The sequence below is a fragment of the Staurois parvus genome, unplaced genomic scaffold (genome assembly GCF_062004578.1).
Source record: "Staurois parvus isolate SC_StPar_1 unplaced genomic scaffold, SC_StPar_1.0 ptg000014l, whole genome shotgun sequence".
Lineage (NCBI taxonomy): Eukaryota > Metazoa > Chordata > Amphibia > Anura > Ranidae > Staurois > Staurois parvus.
In genome coordinates this window covers 17,249,699-17,271,743 of record NW_028317810.1, presented here as the reverse complement: position 1 = coordinate 17,271,743, position 22,045 = coordinate 17,249,699, and the positions used below count along the sequence as shown (strand labels likewise).

General features: G+C 40.9%; 1 protein-coding gene across 2 annotated transcripts in view; it reads right to left on the bottom strand.

The window, feature by feature from the left end:
* Nucleotides 1–22,045, bottom strand: part of FBN2 (fibrillin 2) — a 289,154-nt gene that overhangs the window by 234,571 nt on the left and 32,538 nt on the right. For both annotated transcript variants that reach the window (XM_089677738.1, XM_089677742.1), the window contains exon 5: nucleotides 16,763–16,858. In XM_089677738.1, the coding sequence (XP_089533864.1) occupies nucleotides 16,763–16,858 (96 nt within the window). The remainder of the gene's footprint in view (nucleotides 1–16,762; nucleotides 16,859–22,045) is intronic.

Genomic DNA, 22,045 nt, shown 5'->3' with positions numbered 1-22,045 from the left:
TACCATACCAGCTCTGCATATCACTACTGTTCCTGAATCGGTGGTCCACCAGTCTTTTAAGGACTCCAGCTGCAAGTGCTGCAAACAACATCTACTAGTACTCTTGTCCCCCTGGTCCCTAGACACCCTCTGTTCCACTTCCAGTGGGGTCAGGGCTAGTGACACAAGTGAGGCCGACCTCGTCATTTCAGTCTCCAATCAGGTACGTGACAGTTGTCTTTGTCTTGAGAGATGGCATACTGTACTGCAGAATAATGTTCCCCCTTAACTTCCCTCCCTTCTGAATTCTCTCCATGGCAGAAATGTAGAAGCAGGACATTGGGATGTCCACAAAATGACTGCCTGGTTAAATAGGCAAACTGTGTGGGTCTGCTCCAGTTATTCAGGCAATTTTATTGGCACTGTGTGATCTGTAAGATGCCAAAGGGGTCAGAGGCTCGGGTACCACACTTGGCTTTGCAATTATCTGTCTCACTAGTTCTGACTGTCAATTTCCTGACCTGGACATGCTGGAAGATGGTTACTATCACAGACTCAATATAGTGGACTGCTTCACCAAATTACAGTAGCCATCCAAACTCACAAACAGACTGCCTAGACTGCAACTCAACACTTCTGTCTTCCTTATGGCTGTCAAATAAAGGTACACTCAGATCAGGGGCCTTGCTTTGAAAGTAAATACTTCCAGGAGTGGTTCCACTGTCTAGGCATCAATAAGGCTCATACTACCCCATACCATGAGGCATGTAAGAGATTCAATCATACCCTGATACAGTTGTTGAGAGGCATAGACTAAGATAAAAAAAAAGAAATAGACCTACTACTTGGGTGAAGTGGTCTGAATGTACAACCACACAGTGCACTCTGGGACAAGTCATTCATGCTATCATGTTATGTTTGGCTGTGCTCACAGGAGGCCCACAGACCTTAGGGAAACTGTCCCCACCAAAGAACTGGAGCACACTCTGGTGTCCTAGATTTGGGAGTTGAAGCAACTCCTGTAGGAAGTTCAACAGTTTATAAAAGGCCTGTCTTGGGTGGATATCAGACTCTGACCCACGACCTGGAGACAAAATTGTACATTAGCAAGGCAAGTTACAAAAACCATAGGAAGAAGTTCCTGAAATTGCCATACAGAAACCTATTCTAGGTGTGCCAGGTGATGAAATCCTGAAGGAAAGTACTTGAGACACACCAAGATGCCTAGATCGCAGACTCCTAAAGCCCACTGAAAGTCATAGACAGATTCATAAAGGATGCTATTGAGAACCTGCCCAAGTTCACGAGTTACAGGTGTCTTAAACATCAAAGGTTCAATGGTGGCTACCACCTGCTATTGCACCATTATCTCCATAATCCTCAGGAGAAACCACAGACTGTGACAATACCACACTGTCTGTGGGTCACCCAGCTCAGGTCCTTGTTCCCACTATGGGGCCCTCTAAACCAATGTATACAGGCATGCCTAAACATAAAAAACCTTGACCTGTTGTTCCTGAAGATAGGTCTGAAATTAATTCACCCCTGGGGAGGTCCCAGAGGTCTAACACTGAGAAACTCCCTGAGCAGTTTGCACAAGGAGACTTTGTATGGTCTGTGGACATGTCTGGGACTGGAAGTTCAAGTGGGGGAGAGGGTAGTGTGCCCATTTACTTGTCTACCTCAGTGAAAAATGCTAATTCTTTTATTTCATTCCCCAAGAAGAATCCCATAGGCTTCCACATTTCCCTGGGCTTCCATCATAGCCCAGTCTCCTGAACATGTCCAGGGAATATAAATTCAAGCTCCACCCACCTTCCTGGGCTTAGAAGGACCACGCCTGATGGGACAGCAGTGACTGGGCATGTGAGCTGTCACCAGGCACTGGGCCTTCCAATTTTGTGTGCAGTAAGTGTGCCACCCATGAGAAGAAGAGCATGCAGCTCTCTTGCAAGTCCCAGTCATTGCAAACCACCCTTGCACCAGCTGTACCTGGAGCGCCCAGTGTGGTGGACTTGTGCATACAAAATCAGAGTCGCCACTTCTGAGCAGGACCAGGAAACCTTTGGAAACTACCTGTGACCAGCTGCAGGCCACCCCTTTGTTAATCTGTATTGGGCTGCCAGCTAGCACCCTCCTTAGGAACTACTCCTGGCAACTTCTGTTATTTAGAATGTTTTATTTACTTTTGTTCTGTGTTTCCTGCATGCCTCTTTACCATTTTGTTCTTATTGTTTCAGTACACGATGCATTAACTCAGTATCATCAATGTGTTTGTATTTTTACAATTTCAAGAGTTTTTTAAAGTGTAGTCCTTGGGAGGCATAGTTGCTTACAATGCGCTTAGTCTATAATTGCCTGATCTCCCACCTTGCCGACAACAACCATCCTCTACAGTTTGGCTTCCGCCTCCTACACTCCACCGAAACTGCCCTACTCAAACTCACCAACGACCTACTAACCGCCAAAACCAATGGCCACTATACAGTACTTCTACTCCTCGACCTCTCTGCGGCTTTTGACACGGTTGACCACCCCCTCCTCCTCAAAAAACTACACTCTATTGGCCTCAGAGACTCCACTCTCTACTGGGTCTCCTCCTACCTATCACAGCGCTCCTTCAGTGTTACCTATAATGCTGCCACCTCCTCTTCACTCCCTCTCTCTGTTGGGGTTCCTCAAGGTTCTGTCCTCGGACCCCCTTCTCTTCTCCATCTACACCTCCTCCCTTGTTTAATTGATAAATTCCCATGGCTTCAATTACCATCTCTATGCTGATGACACACAAATCTATCTCTCTACCCCTCACCTCACCCCTTCAGTTTCTGCTCGTATCACAAGCCTACTAAGTGACATATTGGATTGGCTGTCACTTCACTTCCTCAAACTCAATCTTTCCAAAACTGAGCTCCTAGTATTCCCCCCAGCCCGTGCCCCCCCCGACTTCTCTATCAAGACCAACAACACTATCATCAGTCCCACCCCTCAAGCCAGGGTACTAGGAGTCATCCTAGACTCCAATCTGTCCTTTCAGCCCCAGGTCGAATCGCTGACACACTCATGTAGACTTCACCTCAGCAACATCTCCAAGATACGACCGTTCCCTACCTCGGAAACCATTAAGTAACTCATTCACTCCCTTATTATATCACGCCTCGACTACTGTAACTCCCTCCTCACTGGCCTACCTCACCGCAGGCTATCCCCACTTCAGTCTATCATGAATGCTGCTGCCAGACTCATCCACCTTACTAACCGTTCTGTATATGCCACCCCTCTCTGCCAATCCCTCCACTGGCTTCCCATTGCCCAATGGATTAAATTCAAAACGCTAACACTGACATATAAAGCCGTTCATAACAATGCCCCAAATTACATCGCCGAACTTGTCTCCAAATATCACCCAAACCGTACTCTCTGCTCCTCACAAGACCTTCTACTCTCTAGCTCCCTTGTCTCCTCCTCCCATGCTCATCTCCAGGACTTCTCCAGGGCTTCCCCCATCCTCTGGAACTCCCTAGCCCAATCCATCAGACTATTGTCTACTCTGCTCACTTTTAGGCGCACTCTGAAAACCTATCTCTTCAGGGAAGCCTACCCCGCCCTCAGCTAATACTGGAATCCTCTACTCTTCCAACTACTCCATCCCCCACAGTTATTACCTCTTGTACCACTATCCCCTCCCTCCTAGATTGTAAGCTCCAAGGAGCAGGGCCCTCGAATCCCTCTTGTATTGAATTTTATTGTTACTGTACTGTCTCGTGTACTGTCTCCCACCATAATGTAAAGCGCTGAGCAAACTGTCGGCGCTATATAAATCCTGTATAATAATAATAACTAAAAAAGCTACAATTTCTGGGGAAATTGTGTGAAGTGTTCTTGCCTCCACCAGTAGTCTACAACTGGAGTGGGCGGAGTAACTGGGTGGAGTGGCTTGTCACTTGGCAACTCACTCTACAGCAAGGGCAGAGAAGAGCGGTTAAAAACAAACTGCTCCAACTTGCTCACTTTACTGGCAGTTGCCATCTTCAAATGGTTGTAGTTTAAAAATTATAAATCCTACACCGCTTTATATTGTGAGAATCACAAGACCCAGACCTACATTTTGATGTATAGTATTTCTCTGAAATATTGAAAATGAAGGCACAGTCACAGTTTAGAAATTGCCCTTCAAATTTGAGGTGGCTAGAATGGAGTTTGAATGAATGTCAATGGGAGGCGTGAGTTGCAAACAAATGGTCATATTGTGAAAACTATCAGGACTATGGCTTAGCCATGGACATTTTTAGTGGCAGCAGGGATAGCTGAACGTTTTGATTTAAGATTTGTGTAGGTGGGCTTGAAAATGAGGGAGTGATGGCAGTTTAGAAATCATGTCCGGTGAGAACAAAAAAGGATTGGAATCTATTTGAAAGTTTATTAGACACAAGGGGAGATGGGAGACATGGTGTTGCTAAAATATATAGAATCTTAACGGCACTAGACACTGACACAAAATTAATTTATATAGAGAAATGGGGAAAAGATATGGGGAGGGAGATTAGTGAGGAGCAACAGAGGAAAATGCTTAGATTAATTCACGAAAATATTAGTATGAGAGAAGTGGAATTAAATTATAAGTGTTTAGTTAGATGGCACATTGCACCGAGTGTGGAGCACAAGATGAACGGGGAGAACTCTCCACTATGTTGGAGAGGCTGTGGAGAAGTGGGTACACTATATCACATTTGGTGGGAATGTTCAAAGATACAGGTGTTCTGGGGGAAAATCGTCCATTTAATGAGGAAAATTACTAAGATCAATATTAGATTGGACCCAGAGTTATGTCTCCTTCACATCTCTGAGCTCACAGTAAGATCATATAAGGACTCAGGGATTTGGCACTTTCTGAGTGCAGCTAAAAGCTTGATTCCTAAGTTTTGGAAAAAAAGGGAGGTCCCGACGGAAGAAGATTGGTTGATCAGAACGAGTCAGTTATGTGAGATGGAAAGACTTTATTATACACACATAGATGGGATGGAGATGTACCATAAAAAGTGGGGAAAATGGGAAGTATTTAGACAAGAAAGTGAAATGTAGTTGATTTACACCTCTTGACGAACAATGATTTTTTTAGAAATGAGTTTTAGAAAAAAAAAAAAAAGGGGATAGTGCTATATATTTATTTATTCTTTCTCTCTCTTTCGGACTTGAAAAGAAATGGCAGAGCGGGATGGAGGGGGGAGAGGGGATACGGGGATAGGTGTGGGTGGGGAGGGGCTTAGGGGGGGACTTGGGTTGTGGGAATTAAATAAATCATGAGGAATATAATGATTATCTTATGAAGAAAATGTTTGTTAATTATATCTGATTGAAATCTAATAAATATTTATAAAAAAAAAGAAATCATGTCCTGATTTTTCAGCTCACATTCTAGCTTTTGTCAGCTCCCACTCTAGTTTTGAATATTCCGCCATTCATTTCTATGGGACCAATTTCACCACAAAAATGCTGATATTTTGTGAACCATTCGGCGAAACGTTCCACAAAGTAATAGCTCACCAATCGGGAACAATCTGCACGTTTTGGTATATTACTGTCTATGTAGTGTAAAAACTGTGGGAGGAGTTAGGGTGGTAAATTTGGCTATAATAATAAGAATATATATGTGAGAAAACAGTAAGTGGTCTTGCCATGCAAGAACACTTAATGAAGGGAAAAATGTTTTTTTACTGGAGACCAGTTAGGGTTCCAGTGCACAAAGCAGCTAGTCAGAGATGAACACTTAGATATGGGCTCTGCTTTATGCACTAAGCAATCAAAGGAAACAGAATGAATATTCACACAGCGGCAGAAACGTCCAGTAAGAAAAAAGTTGCATATATAGGAAGGATATAGGATATCGCACACCCCCTTTCAGATTGCTATGAAAGAAGCTAGTGTGTTGCAGCAATAATATTTTTAGCATTCAGAGGTTTCAGTAATGGAATTGTATTTAAGTCTAGGGGCCAATTCAAATCTTAAACATGAGCACATTGATGACCTGACCAATCATTAATACAATCATAAGAATGAGAAGACAGACACATATACTGTACAAGCTATTTCACTGACAACGTTTGACAATTTTTCATAAACATTTGATATATGGTTCAGAAATAAAATATAACAATTTCCGTAATGGCTCTATATTCCAACACACAATAAATTAAAAAATTAAACATGATAATATGGGGTATATATTAGGTATCATATCCTGAAGGAAATATTTGAAATTAAGATAAGTTGATTTTCTTAGCTGTGGTTTTTAGTAAAATAAAATTTTGACCTTTGCAAGTGCTTTGACATTCTTCACAAATGGTGATTATGTGGGCCAATGAAAGTATTAATAGTTGAAAATCATAGCCTGTTTTCACATTACACAGAAGTACAACTGCAAACTTCTGTAATCTGGCTAGTCATTAGTTACTGCTCAGCCTTCTGTCTCCAGCCCGGAAATTAGTCTGGGAGGACTTCAGATAGCTGAACAACTAGTCAGGATTTATCATACAGCTACACAGAAGAGGCCTTCTGAAGGGGAATTACATGTGTTCAAAATTAGGAGAAATGCCTCTGTTAAATAGCTGTAGATTACACAATTTCACAATCCGGGAGAGGAGTTGAGAACAGAGCTATGCTAAGTAGAAATTGATGGGAAATGGAAGAACTTCTAAATGTTTATGTGAAAAAATGCTTGATTAAAAAAAGATAATGTACACTGTGTGGTGTGTGGAGGACTTTGTCTGAGGCAGTTTTGGAATGGGGCATGAACAGAAGACTGAGAAATACATTTCTGCACCCAGTGCAGCTGTGATTCCAAGCAAATTTACTGACTGCGATTTGAAATAGATGTAGACTAAAAGACAACCAGTGACCTGCAATATAAGGACATGTAATTAATATTTCCTAATAAGTATATACTCCCATATGCTTATAAAAAATTGGAGGGCTATTGCCAAGGCTCATTCCATCTTAGGCCATTCTTTATCTACTCTCTCCATTAACTTAACCTCTCAGCTCAGGTGAACACTCTTCACTTGTTCCTGTTGTATCTTTGCCCACACAGTTCCACTCGGCATACCAGTTGCAGAGCTTTTTTGAACCCAGTGCAACTTTGATTCCAAGAAACTTTGCTGACTGCAATTTGAAATAGATGTAGACATATCAGTAGAGCTACAGCCGGGATCAGTAGCAAACAAACTGCAATGAGTATCATAGCTCATTTAAAAGGTAATTCTAACTCTCTTAAACTAGCACAGCATGTAGACAATAGACAGGAGTAGCAAGTTTTTTCACAGATGTGGTATTTTGGGGGAGCAATTGAATACAATGTCTTCCAAAGATAAATTATGAACCCCCCCTCTTTTTACATTCTCTTCTTTTAGCTTTGTGTATTATACCCCAACACATTAGTCTGACTCCTACATTGCCTTTTCAAAGTTTCAGAGTATACTGGAAGCAGGAAAAGAGCTCTGGCTTATGTTACTGCATTTCCCTGAACTATTTGTTCCCTCAGTGCCTGTAGCCAATTAACCATATGGTATAGGCATTCTCTTGTGATGAAAACGTGAACAACAACAGTATTACCCATATATGTTGTAGAATAAGACTCTTTGGGGTTGATTTACTAAAAGCAAATAAAGTGCTCACCAGGAAATTTGGACTTTGCGAGGGGATTTTCCCCAGAGCTTAATGAATGAGGTGAAGTTCTGATGACTTTCATCCAATCATGTGCATAAAAAATTCTGGTTTTTATCCTCCTTGCACTTGAGTGTGTATTCTTTGCAAAGTGAAATTTCACCACATTTACTAATAGCTGGGTCAATGATAGCATAAAGGGTGGGGTCACCGTGTGGCCATGCCACATAGTTTATTTAGCGGCAGCTACCAAGCAGAACTGTCGGATGGCAGGAGCCAGCCAGCGGCAGCGGCTTTCATTGTAATTGATGCTGGGTTTACTTTGAGGGACATTGTTTTTTTTTAATAAAGTCCTGCCCCATTCCCACTGACGAAGTACTGCCCCAGTAAGTAATGCATACGGGGGGAGGAGCCATGCCTGTGACGTCACCCGCGACTATCTTGTATACATGCTTTGTGAATTTGAGCACTCAGCTATGCACTTTGGGAAAAAGTGCCTTCTTTGTAAGTGTGTTTTTATTATTATAATAAAAGTTTGTTATAGACTGGTGGCACTGATAGGCGGCACTGACAGGCACAGATTGGCAGCACTGTTGGGCACTGATGGGCAGCACTGTTGGGCACTGCTGGGCAGCATTATTGGGCATTGATTGGCACTTTTGGGGCTGCACTGATTGGCATTGATAGGTGGTACTGATTGGCACTGATAGGTGGCAGTGATGGGCACTGATAGGCAGCACTGACTGGCACTGATAGGTGGCACTGATAGGTGAAATTGATGGGTACTGATAGACTGCACTGATGAGGAGGCACTGATAGGCGGCACTGATGAGCATTGACAGGCATCACTATGTTCATTGAAAGGCAGCTCTGATGGGCACTGATATGTGGCATTGATGAGCACTGAGTTGTAGCATTGGTGGGTACTGATTGGCTGCAATGATGGGCACTAAAAGGCAGCACCGATGGGGATGCACTGATAATCAGGAAACTGATGATCAGTGCCTTGACTATCAGTGTAGATGTCCCCTCTGAGGAATGCCATTTACTGGCTCTCCTCTCCTCACGCACTTTAAGCATGAGGAGAGGACTGCCGATAACCAGTATTTCCTGTTTACATGTGATCAGCTGTGATTGGACACAGATGATCACATAGTAGAGCCTACGTCATCGGCTCTTTACCGCAATCGGTGATCCATTGTGTGTGAGGGACACAGCGCACCACTGATTGCTGGGGCACGCATGTGCAGCTAGAAGTGGAAGGACGTCATATGACCTCCTCCCAGAACAATTGAGCTCCCGCATGTCCATCCTTTCCCTATACAGTGGGCGGGAGGTGGTTAAAATTAAATTGCTATTTTTTGTCATATTTCAAATATTTAGCTCCCATGAATATTGATTTACATACTGTTGAGGAGTTGGTTACCATTTTACAAAAAATGCCAAATAACATGAAATGTGGCAAACCTTCAAGAAATTTTGTTCTTGTACTGCCACATTAGACAAAAAGGGGTAGATTTACTAAAACTGGTGGACTTAGAATCTGGTGCAGCTGTGCATGGTAACCAATGAGCTTCTACCTTCAGCTTGTTCAGCTAAGCTTTGGCAATAAATCCTGGAAGCTGATAGGATTCTATGCAGAGCTGTACCAGATTTTGCACTCACCAGTTTTAGTAATTAACCCCCAAAATGTCAGCAGTTGTATCAAACCTAGCAACAGCAAGAAAATTCTGCAGTTCCCCAACTTCATTCAATAAAGTGTTAGCAAATCAGTGGATATTTTTGCAAAGTGAAGTTGCGTTGAGGTAAAATTTTGTAGAGTCATATTTCATACCAGAACTCATAAACTGAACTTTTCACCAGCTTGTGAATTCATATTGTATACACCTGTAAGTATTTATCTCTGCCACAATTCCCCTCTGTTTTTCTGGCTTAATTATGTGCTCACAATTTTGATGCTTTGCTGTATACCTATCATACCTATCAAACAATGGGTATATAAAAATACATTTTGCTGATGTAATGGGTAGCCATTTTTTAAGTTTTACATGGAGTGGGGAAGGGTTAAAACTCCCATCTGGTTAATTTGTGTTACTTGTGTGCTGCTGGAGAGATTTACCTTGACTTTCTGTTCCAGAAAATGCACCAGGAAAGAAATCTCCCAAAGTAAGATGAATACCCCTTTTCCTTTCTGTTGGAAAAATGACTTTCACCTCCAATTTTGGAAACAACAGTGGTCACTTGTACAAATAGAGGGGTAAATCTCCCTAACGTAGGCACACACAGCTATTGTAATCAACTGATGACTGTCTATCCAAAACAAAAAGTTTTGTCTTTGTGTACAGTATGAGACTTCTACTGTCCTCCACTGTTAGTATATAAAATTCTGATTTTTAATCACTACTGCACACAAATTACATACTGAACTATAGAAAGAAGCACATTTAAAAAACATCTGCTAAAGCCCCAGAAATCAAGTATGCAGAAATCCCCAAAACTTCAAGTCTGCCATTGAACTGATTTACTAGTGAATCTTGGACAGCTTGAGTCCCATTTCATGCTCTCTAATGAGTTATTTTGTGCAAGAAGCCTGGTGAAGTTCTGCCACTCAATGCCATGCCAACTATTTGATTTATGTTCCCAACAAGTTATGTCTTTGAACTTTCCAGATTATTTTCCTTCAAATCAAGTTGTATACAGGGCCGGAACTAGGGGGGTGCTGAGGTAGACTATGCCTACCCAGATTTTAGCTGTGCCCCCCCCCCAGGTCTCTGAAAGTACATCCACTAATCCATGAGCCAGTCTGATGCAGACATTTCACGTAAGGAGGCATTCTGATGGTACTAATCCATATAAGGGGGGGCATGCTGATAACAACACCTGATATAAGGGGGCACTCTGATTGCGAAGATCATATGTAAGGGGCCACTCTGTTGGGGACAATTGATGTGAAAGGGCACTCTGATAGGACACCTGATGTAAGGGGACACTCTGATGGGACACCCAATATAAGGGAGCGCTCTGATGGGGACTCTGATGTAAGGGACACTCTGATAGGACACCTGATGTAAGGGGGCACTTTGATGGGACACCTGATGTAAGGGGGCACTCTAATAGGACACTTGATGTATGATGGGGACCCTGATGTAAGGGGGCACTTTGATGGGGCCACTGATGTAAGATGGCACTCTGATGGAGACCCCGATGTAAGGGGGCACTATGATGGGGCCCCTGATGTAAAGGGACACTCTGCTGGGGACAATTGATGTAAGGGGGAACTCTGATGGATGCACTCTGATGGGGACACCTGATGTAAGGGGGCAAGCTGATGGGAATCCAATATATAGGGGGATTCTGATGAGGACTCCTAGTTTAAAGGGGGATTCTGATAGGGACATCTGATATAAGGAGGACAGGTCCTGTGTCATCCTAATACATACTAGTGTTTGACACTGTGTGATAGACTCTCAGTGACACTCACACGGTGTTTGCATTATGCCCCCTGAGTTTTTTTTTAACTGCATCCCCAGACTAGATAGGCTAAATCCGGACCTGGTTCTAAAGGAAGGTTGCAAGTGCAAACATAATGCATCGTCATGATTCATTATGTAGCATACGTATACAAGTCTGTCTATAGTCCAAAAATTACAAATGTTCAATCAGTGTAACATAAGTAAACTAACTGAACTGTAGTCACCAAGTCAAACATTTGGTGTTCTGTTTTTACACCCTTCAAGTAAGTTTAAAAATGTGAGAAAGAAAAAATACAAGAAAGCTTGAGAGTGGAGAGAAAAGGTGGGATAAGAGCTGATGAGGGAGAAGAGAAGAGAGAAGATAAATAAAAAATGGAGGGGGTGGGGAGGAGATGGAGGGAGGATGGGGAGGGGAATTAAAGGAGGAAGGTAAAATAAAAGGAAACAACTTCATCTGGTTCTTAAATGTATGAATATGGATCTATTGGGGATAGGGGTGTTGCAACTGGGTGAATTTTTATACATAGTCCAAGCTGCCTGCATGGCTTAAAAAGCGGTTATGTTCTATCGTGGTCTTGTATTATCAATTAATCCATCATCACAATGTTATCAATGGCTTAAACCTATTCTCCCATAGTGGGACTAGTCTGATATTTCTAGTTCCTGGGAATAATCTGTCTGGCAGCAATAATTTAAGAAAAATTAAAAGGCTGACTTTTTCTGACAGGGATTATGGATAGTAATGTAAGCTTTATGCCACTCCTCTACTGAGATAGAAGTTTGACAGTCTCCCATTGAAGTGGAAAAGAGCTACAGTATGTGATTTGTGATTTAACAGAGTAGAAGAATCACATGTTGGGAGGTAGAAGTTGAATGCACAGGGCTTCAAAGCAGGTATATTATAGATGGAGCTAGGTGTGTGACCCACAGTGTGGCAGAGTTGAGATAGTTGTGAGAAACCACATGCTACTTTGCTGGAACTTCGAAAGAGATCATAGGGCAAAGAAATTGAATGTCTAGCTAGAATGGCTCTCAATGAAGGGCAGTAATTTGGATTTCAAGAGCATTGAGGCCATAGGAGAATTGAAACTTATCCAACAGGGAAGTAAGTGGGCCAGGGATTGTGAAAGGCCATTGCTAGCATAAGATCTATGAAGCAAATTACAGTGGCAGATGTTATAATGGAGACTGATTTAGGTTTGCCTCTATTTAACTTATTAGACCACAGAAGAACCTTAGAAGTCAGGGTTTTGATTGTAACCCACTATTCATGTCTTTCATTATGAAACCATTCTAAGATTTTACAGAGCATAGCAGTTTTGTGTTAAAGACTGAAGTTTGGTATAACAGTACCATTGTATTCTCTGCAGTAAGGATCACAAAATGGAATCAAGGACAATGGTTTTCAATAGGTTTAAAGTATAATTTAATATCTCAATTTTTAAGGATAATGGGCAATAGCTGCTGGGGTCAGACTCATCCCATAATTTGCCAAAGGTCCATAAATTTCATATGAGATGGTTTGCTTTTACATTTGTGCAGGTCAGTGAGTTCTACAGTAGATTTCACAGCTGAAGAATTAGCAGACAGATTCAAAGAACAGCTCAGGTCTCATCCCAAATGTATTTTGCCTTCAACAAATTGCTCAGAAAGTTTAGATGTAATGGGTAATTTATGTGGTTTACGGCAGGTATTTATTTTCAATTTTGGGTGGAGTAATAAGGTAAGTAAGTTTTAGGACAATATACCCTCTAAAGGGGTCTACATTTCTTAAGATAACATATACTTGTAAGGATTTGTAGAGTGTTGTATGATCCCACTTGCTTTCCTCATTCATTCATTCGTTTGCAATGAAAGTTGTGTTCCTATGCTAATAGAGCAATATCTGGGATGGCTGAAACTCTTCACACAGTTGAAGGATGTCTTGGGATTAGGTAGGGATTGGGGAAAGACAAGGAAGAAGGGAGAGGGGAAGGGGGAAGAAGGGAGAGGGGAAGGGGGAAGGGAGTCAAATAAAAAATATAGTAAAGAAAAACGTAATGAACCGATAAGAAGAGAATGGAGAATAAAATGACAACTTAGAGAAACTAACATAGGGATAGTATGAAAAATACACAGATGCACACTAAAAATGTGAAGCTTAACATGAGTCTCTAACAGATCTAATTGTCATGTAACTTAGAGACATTAAAGGCTTGTTTTTTTGTTTATTTTTTAAATAACAACATGTCATACTTACCTGTTCTGTGCAGTGGTTTTGCACAGAGCAGCCCTGACTTCCTTTTCTCAGGTCCCCCACAGGCACTCCAGTCCCCTCCCTCCTGCCTAGTGCCCCCATAGCAAGCAGCTTGCTATGGGAACACCCAAGCAGGCTTGCTTTCGAGCTGCTGCTCTGTGTGTCCATTCACATATGGAGCGTGGCTTGGCTACGCCCCTGATTTCTCCTGATTGGCTCACTGGCTGTGATTAATAGTAGTGGGAGCCAATGGCTACTGCCACTGCTGTCTCAGCCAATGAGAAGGGAGAGACATGGGAGAGCTGAGGCATTCGTGCACATTGCTGGATTGGGATGGGGATCAGGTAGGTTTTAGGCTGGGGTGCTTCTGCACACAGAAGGAATTTTGCCTTCATGCATAGAATGTGAAAGGTAAAAGACTTTGAGCCTTTACAACCACTTTAATGTATAGAATGGAGGGTAACATTAACTTCTATGGGAAGAGTTTCTGTAAAGGAAGATGGTTTGGGATATGGAGGGCACCACATCCCATCATAGCTCATGCACAATTTATTTTTTCTTTGCTTACTAGCAGTAGATAGGGATGATTAATCCAGTGGTTGCATCCACCTCCCATGAGGTCTAGGCATATCAATCCAGCATGTGTGCAGAGTTAAAGATTTACATTCACTATTGAAGGAGGTTTGTATATGTTTTTTATGCCACACCCCAAGTCAAAGGACAAGTGACATATCAAAATACAAACACATTGCATGAATTAATTATAGCACAGTCTCTAAGGACTCGGAAAGGGAATTTAAATAAAGCATGAGGATATAAAATGTTGTTTAAGTGATAATGAAACAAGTGGTGTGTATATTTACACATATTAGGTGATCTCAGCACCATAAGGTTAGATCAAGAATTATCAAAAAAGGGGGCTACAAACAAACAGACACAACTTTTGATTCTAACATTAGGCAAAAAAAGGTTCTGCCTCCAAACATCCATAAAGACAGCTTAGTTTATTCAATCAGGAGAGAGTATTACCTTCGATATTCAGGCAATGTAGATGGTGGCCTGAGGGCTTCTAGTATATGGCATGAAAATGATGCAGCATAGTCTCAAGACCCATTTCTCAACATGGGAATATAAAAAAATCTTAAACCATAAAATTGACAACAGCCCAAGAAGGTTATTGTATCAAATAACTGGAGTATATTACGTTATAAGGCTAGTAACATGATATTTAACAACAAACCAACAAGTTAAAATAGAGAATAGCATGGGAAGGAATAGGTGTGCTATGAAAGGATTAGGGAACAAATGAACCTAGTACTAAAAAAAATACTTTTTTAAATTAACTGAGTGTTCAAAGAGAGTCTCAAATTAAGGGAAGTAGAGAACCACAGGCACAGTATTACAATGCTGTCAGTAGAATACAGGTATTAAAGTACTGTATATGTGAATCCGTACCTTGTAAAATAACGTTTTACATTTAAAATTGAAAGGAAAATAAAAAAATTTGTGTATTTATACACTGATCTGACATAACTTTATGACCACCCACTTAATATTGAGTAGGTCTCCCATTTGCTGCCAAAACAACCCTTTTTTGCTGCCAAAACAGTAGCGGGTGCATATAGTCCAGAATGTTTATGATGACAGATGTACATAGATGTAGTGGTCCAAAAATGAAAAACATGTGAAATGATTACAGGCATGATCTTGACTATAGTCAAGAGAACAGGTGAGGGAAAAGGGCTGTTTAAGTACTAAAAGACTGATTAGATGGTTTGCCAGTGAATTTAACAAATTCAGATATTCAGTTTTGACCTATGTGTGCTGTTATAGTGAGGTGGAGGTATGGTCTGCCATGTCTCCCTAGCATTTTGCATAGTAGAATGGGAGCAAAAAGAAAGTCCAACAGATGAGCTTGTGGAAGATGAAAAGCCCCAAGCAGGTCTTCTAACTAACTTAATATTAGCATTATACAGGATGTATATAGCGCCAACAGTTTGTGCAGAGCTTTACAAATATGACCAACTTTCCATCATTTAATGCGGTCATCTAGTATGGGTTGCCTCAGTGATACTTTATTTGATGCTCATCAGATATAGTAATGGTTTTAATGATTTGTATAAGAGAAGGGTCCTAGACTGATAGTCAGTAGTTGAAGGAAGACTTCATTGATGAGAATCTCAACTGAATTCCTTGCAGATCACATAATGGCCTCCTTTACCCCAACATAGTGCACTTAACAGGTAATGTCTTTGGTTTGACTTGGATCTGTGCTTTTCAAACCCAAAGCATGGCAAACCTGTATCAATTCTCAGCAAATCGGGCATTGTAGAAGGTATGTCAGGGTCTTCAACAGTCTCAGATATGACACTTACTCTGACATTATTCTCAGCAGATCAGGCATTCTAGATGTGGTTTGCCTGGTCATCTAGCAAGAGTACCAGATTGTGAATATGGTGGTGGAAGATCACTGCTTGGGGGTCATCAAGCCTGAAGAGATTATCTTCCTTGGACCTCTTGACCTCCTCCACCCTGTTGCTGCTCTTAATTCTTTCTTGGCAGCCACTAGTCCATTTTTCTGAGATTGCATTATCCCGGAGACTTATTCCTCTAAATCCACTCTTGTGGATAAGAATCTAGTGTAACAATCTAGGGTATGAATGCAGCTCCATATCAATTTTGGCATCCTTTGATATCAGAGAGAACTGAACTGTCCTTAATCTAGTCAATCTGTCAAGGGTGGGGCAATGGAGCAGTCAGGGTCGGAATCCGAGTTGCAGGAACCATATTAATGCAGGCCTCAGGCATTTGCAGTTCTTGGGAGGGATGGAAAAGGTCCTGAAGGTGTAGTTTTAGAGCCACCTAGGTCAGATTCACTTTGAATTTTCTTTTATTGCCCATCCTAATCAGGTGAAGTTCCAGAATGGATAATGTAGAATGTCTGAAGCAAGCAGCCAAAAGAGGGAATTTCGATAGTACACTTTGCTCTGCCATAGGCAAGCCATTCCCATTGTTCTGATTATTTTAATGTAGCAGTAGTATACATAAAATTTGCTGTCATCTCATTGAGCATTATTGTATGCAACAATATAGTCTTTCTAAAGATCCCATAGATAATTCATACCAGCACTGGAAAGTGGCTAAGCTGCCATTTCCACATACTGTACATGTACCAGCATAATCAACTACAAGATACAAAAACATAGGAAACGCTAGCCTACACACCTTTTTTGTGCCTACCACTTTCAAATTAAGCTTTGCAAATCTTCATGCTATGTAGTTTTACACACACACACACACACACACACACACACACACACACACACACACACACATATACATATACATATGTATATATATATACACACACACACTAACAATAAAGAAAATGGAAAGAAACAAACATGCCATAGCCTACCTCTCTCACACTGAGGTCCAGTAAATCCATACACGCAGGCACATCGATTGGGTCCAATACAACGTCCTCCATTTTGACAGGTATTTTCACAGACAGCTGCAAAATATATTTATTTTAAATTACAGAAGGCTGGTAACATTAGTAATGCAAGCACATTTTTTTTATACATTTGATGTCTTGTTTCCTGCATAGAGTAATAAAACAATAATTAAAACACTGGTCTTACTGTGTGTAGTATATGTGTTACATTCAGGTTATGCAGTATTTCTTTCATTAAAGCAGCCTGTTAATTTATAATAGTCTGCCAACACACAGAAATAGAAGAAGAAACAGAATTGCATTTTTTTTCAGTGCACCACAACAATCCTACTCTATGCATCATTTGGGTTGCCATTGTAAATACATTTCATTGCACTGCACTGCACAAAGTACCATGCTTTACTGTGCATTACCGGAGCTCAAAGGCAGGGTCATGGGGCAGTGATGGCAATTTTAGAGGCTTAGGGATAAATTAAAAGTACAGACAATAATGCACCTGCCAAGTTCTCCTACAGATTCAGCTACAGATCGTCATTAGAACTAGTCTGTACAAATGTGTGTTCATTTCTAAGAAGTGTTCTTGCAGCATCCAGTTGTGAATTAGTGTTCCTTATCTTTGGTTTGCAATAAACCTTTCATAGTGTCAAAGTCTACCTTTCTCTGTACCATAACTACTCTATCTCATATATTTGGTATTACATTTCAGTAAATTTACTTTAGATCTTTCATATCAAATTATACCAAAATATATATTTATTAGTATGTCAAACTTTTAGCCCAACTCCAGAAAAAGAAAAAATTATCTTTTGTTTTTAGTTTGGATAGTGAATGGGAGTTTTTCATTATCTATTAGGATTTAATTACTGCTTGTGTCCCTGATGGGCACATTTCCTTTCATTTCCTTTTACCAATACAAGAAGGGAGGGAAAATCTTCCCAAAAGGGACTCAAACTGCAATATAATCCCTAATCCTTCCCAAATCTATTTAAAACTAAAAAAGGATATAAATAGATGTGGGATCAAATTTATCTTTCAATGCATTAACTATGAATCAGATAAAATCAAACAGTACATTGGACTTTTTATTAAGCCCACACTGCTTGATCATTTTTTAATTGCCTCTGTCTAAATCAAATTTGCTACAGAGCAGTATGAAACAGAGGATAGTAGTCGGCATGTTCCTGCTCTAAATTAATTTCTTATGTGGTCAGACCAGAAAGGTAGCAGATCAGATTAAAGGCTATTCACAGTATAATAGTAAATTCATCTGTAGTGGCAGAAAGCAGACTTGGCTCTCCCTGGCTGGATGTGGTAATTACGAAGAATGTATGTCCAATATTTCATGTTTTCCTAACTAAATAGAAATAAAACCATTAAAAAATAATATTTATTTAAAATATGCACGAAGCTACCATAGTACTAAGGTGCCCAAGAGCAGAATGTCTACAGGTAATAGTGAATGTTAAATTTTGTGTATGACTAAGTGAGAGCAGTCAAAATTACCCTACAACAACTCCAGCAGACATAGAGAGTATTTATCATTGTGGCAATTGCCAGAACTGATTATTATAATTCCCTGCCTGCCACATGAAAATACTGCAAAAGGGAATGCTTATGTTTTGAAATTACTAGCTGCAATAGAAATAAGAGACAAAGTAGGAACAGTAGTCTGGTAGTTTTTTTTTTTAATTCGTACCATTGCTAAGCTCGTCTAGTAATTTAAGTCCCTCGCAAAAAAGTTTCGAAACAAGCCCAGTTTCACACATACGCAGTGTACAGTAATGGAAACATGTGTAGATAGATTATAAGCAAGGTTGTGACCTCTCCCCTGCAGCCGAGTCTTTGGAAGTTGTGTTGTAAAAAACAAAGGTTTTATGTCTTACTCCCTTCACCGGGATTGTAGGAGATCAAAAGCTTGGCCAAGAACCACACACAACAGCAAAGGCACAAGCCAAGATGGCCAAAAGATAGCCAACTAGAATGCTCAAAGACCATTAAAGTAAAGATCGTAAAAAAAAAAACCATACCTTTACTTTACAGTGATCTGAGTAATACAAACTGTCAAGGGCACAAAGTTCTGCTAAATCATATTTTAATACTGCCTACATTATAAATAATTAGATGCACGTGCAAAATTAATAAATCACAGATGTTTAAAGACATTTTTTTCTAATATAATTTGTTTCGGAGACAAAGCTGGAATTTCTTTGTCTTCTTTAGCTATAATATTCAATGTTTTTATTATTCCTAATTCACTTTACATTAACACATACTATATGGTCCAGCTTATCGTATTCTATTTTTAAAGATTGGTCTGGTATTGATGTACCTCTACCTTTTGTTATGGTGTTTAGCAAAACCCACATCTGGACTCCAGAGTTCATGGCTAGAGATTATTAATCATACAGTGATTGCAACCTGACCTGTGGGAGAGATTGGATCTTTTTGTGGAAGATTTGGTTCATATACTGGGCACTGACATGACAACATTCACTGATTTCTCCCTATAGGACAAAGTAGTGACATAAAAGTTCACAGGAGGAACCAGTGAGCACTGTAGGGGAAATAGGACATCAACACTTCTGAAAGTGTTGATTTCTGAAAAACCTGCTGGGAATTTTATTACATTGGAGAGGTGATCAGTGGTGCAGGCAGGAGGGGTGGGAATTCCCTACCAGAACACTACCTGCCTGGAGTCTGCATGTTCTGCCTGTGTGGGTTTCTTTCTTCTTTACAGGCAGTGTTAAAAGTGTAAGGCTGCCCATAAATTAGCAAGTTTTTTCGTTCAACCAGATGGTTGAATGAAAAAACTGACCCGATAACCCAGTCCACAAACAGTATTTGAGGTGGATGGGGATATCCTCCTGTTGAGCTATTGTATTCTGATGGCGGAGAGACTACGCTGCCGTCAGAATACAATGAGCCTGTGGAACTAACAGTACTAATCAAGTAGGTAAAATCTGACTGAGCAACTGACTGTACAGAAGTTGTTCGGCAGATTGACTTCTGTACAACCACTGTGCCCATACATGGATCAAAATGCAGCTGGTCCCTGCTGAACTTGCTGAATTTTGTTCCATGTATGGACAGTTTAAGTTCACCTTTTCAGAAAAAATTAAAAGGTGAACTAATACCTTACACCAGGAGTCTCCAAACTATGGCCCTCCAGCTGTTGAAGTACTACAAGTCCCATCATGCCTCTGGGAGTCTTGCCTGTGGCTGTCAAAGTCTTGCAAGACCTCATGGGACTTGCAATTCTTCAACACCTGGAGGGCCGTAGTTTGGAGAACCCTGCCTTACACCCTCCCCACCTCTCCGGTTCCCTCTGTATTCACCTCCATAGGTGATGAGCCGTCCGTACCTGTGGAGCTGATGTAGCGGTCCAGGATCTTGAAACCCTTCTTCCCCTATTTTCTGTAGGGCTGTAGAGCAATTCTGCTTGGTGTCTGCACTGACAATCAGAATCACTCTGATTTATCCTAGAAGGCCTACAGAAGGAAGAGAAATCCCCAGACTGCTACAATGGCTGCATGGGCACTGACAGATCACCACCCATGGAGGTAAATATGGTGGGACCAGGGGGGGTGGGAAGGGTATGGGATGTTAGTTCAACTTTTCACTTTTTCTGAAAAGGTGAACTAACCCTTTAACTGTAGGTATACTTACTGTATATGACAGGATTACTGTAAAGCTGAGCTGCTAAATAAGCAGTTGAAATACATATACTGTATGTGAACTGCATTAACTGGTAAAAGATTTCTATTTCTGTCCAGCCATTTTTTTGATTCATACACCTCTACCAGACAGCAAAGGTGGAAGAGTGATACCACTTTAAAGCATGTCAAGGAAAAAAAAACAGCATACGCAACACATCTTTGTAAACATGTACATTCCCCATGTTCTATCACTTTAAAGTCTAACTCCAGGTTTACTATGACTTGAAATAGTTCATTTGGCCCAAGCTTGCCCAAACAAGCTATTTTATTTACTAACAGATACAGCCGCTAGGAGCACTGTATAAACTGTATGTAGACAATGGTGCTCAGTTCTCATGTCACTTTAAGGGTTCATTCACATGTGTATTGATTATGCAGAATAAAGCAATGCTCATTAACCCTAGGTTCACACCTAAGCATTTTTTGCAGCATTTTGCTGAAATGCAGTGCAGTCCATTTGACGTGATTTCCTATGGGACAGGTTCACATCTCCACGTTTTCACCCGATGCGTTTTTTGGAAAAGGTTGGGGCCTTGTTTGAATGCAAAAAGTTGTGATTTTGGTTCTTTAGACTTCAATGGAATTGCTACAGAAAAGCATGTATTGCATTTTTGATGCATTTTGCATTTTAAATCTACCTAGCAACAATAAAAATTAAAAAAAAAACAAACCCATGAAACGCATAAAAAATGAGGCAAAAATGCAGGTGCAAAAATGCTAAATGCAATCTAAAACACAATGCAGAAATGGCTAATATGCAACCTGCATAGGTGTGAACCTAGCCTAGCCATTTATGATGTGTTTATGGCATGCTATTGTTATGTTTATGAAGTACTGAAAAAGCTACAAGAATGTTTGATAAATTACCATGAAAGTGTTGCCTTTCTAGTGGGACGTGCTTAACCCCTTGGTGTCTGTACCTCCCAGCCTTTTAAGGGGTTTCTGAGAGCAGGAGGTGGGGCAGGGTTTAGGGACATGTGAACGCCGTGATTGGCTGTCACAGCGGTCACATTATCAGAAAGCTCCCGATCGCTCCTTGCTTTCTGTGAGGGACCGGTAACTGTGCTGGGAGCGTCAGGGCGCATGCTCTCGGAACGTTTGTTTACATCGGGTACACAAATATGCAGCCTCTCTGTGTCAAGGCCCAGCAGCTGAGAGGCCGCATATTTGCGTACCGTTGGTGCCAAGGAGTTAAAGGGGAAATGACGTAGAGGAAATGATTTGCTTTGAGGAATGGTTAGGTTGTGTTGTGAAAGCAGATATTCTCTGCAAGATGTATTTGTATATTTTGATCTCTTTGACACTTGGCTTTGTCCAGCTCAACTTTGCTGAAACAACCACTGCTGCTACTTTTGTTGGCTGGTTTGATTTTTTTCCCTGCACACAGAAGCAAATAGTGTTAACACACAGCTGCTCTGTGCTAGTTCTCTATTATTTCCCAGTGCATTCTGGGATACAAGAATTTGCACTTTCCAATTTGCACTGTCTCTCCTCCAGCGCCCAGCTAGCACTTTATAAATACTTCACT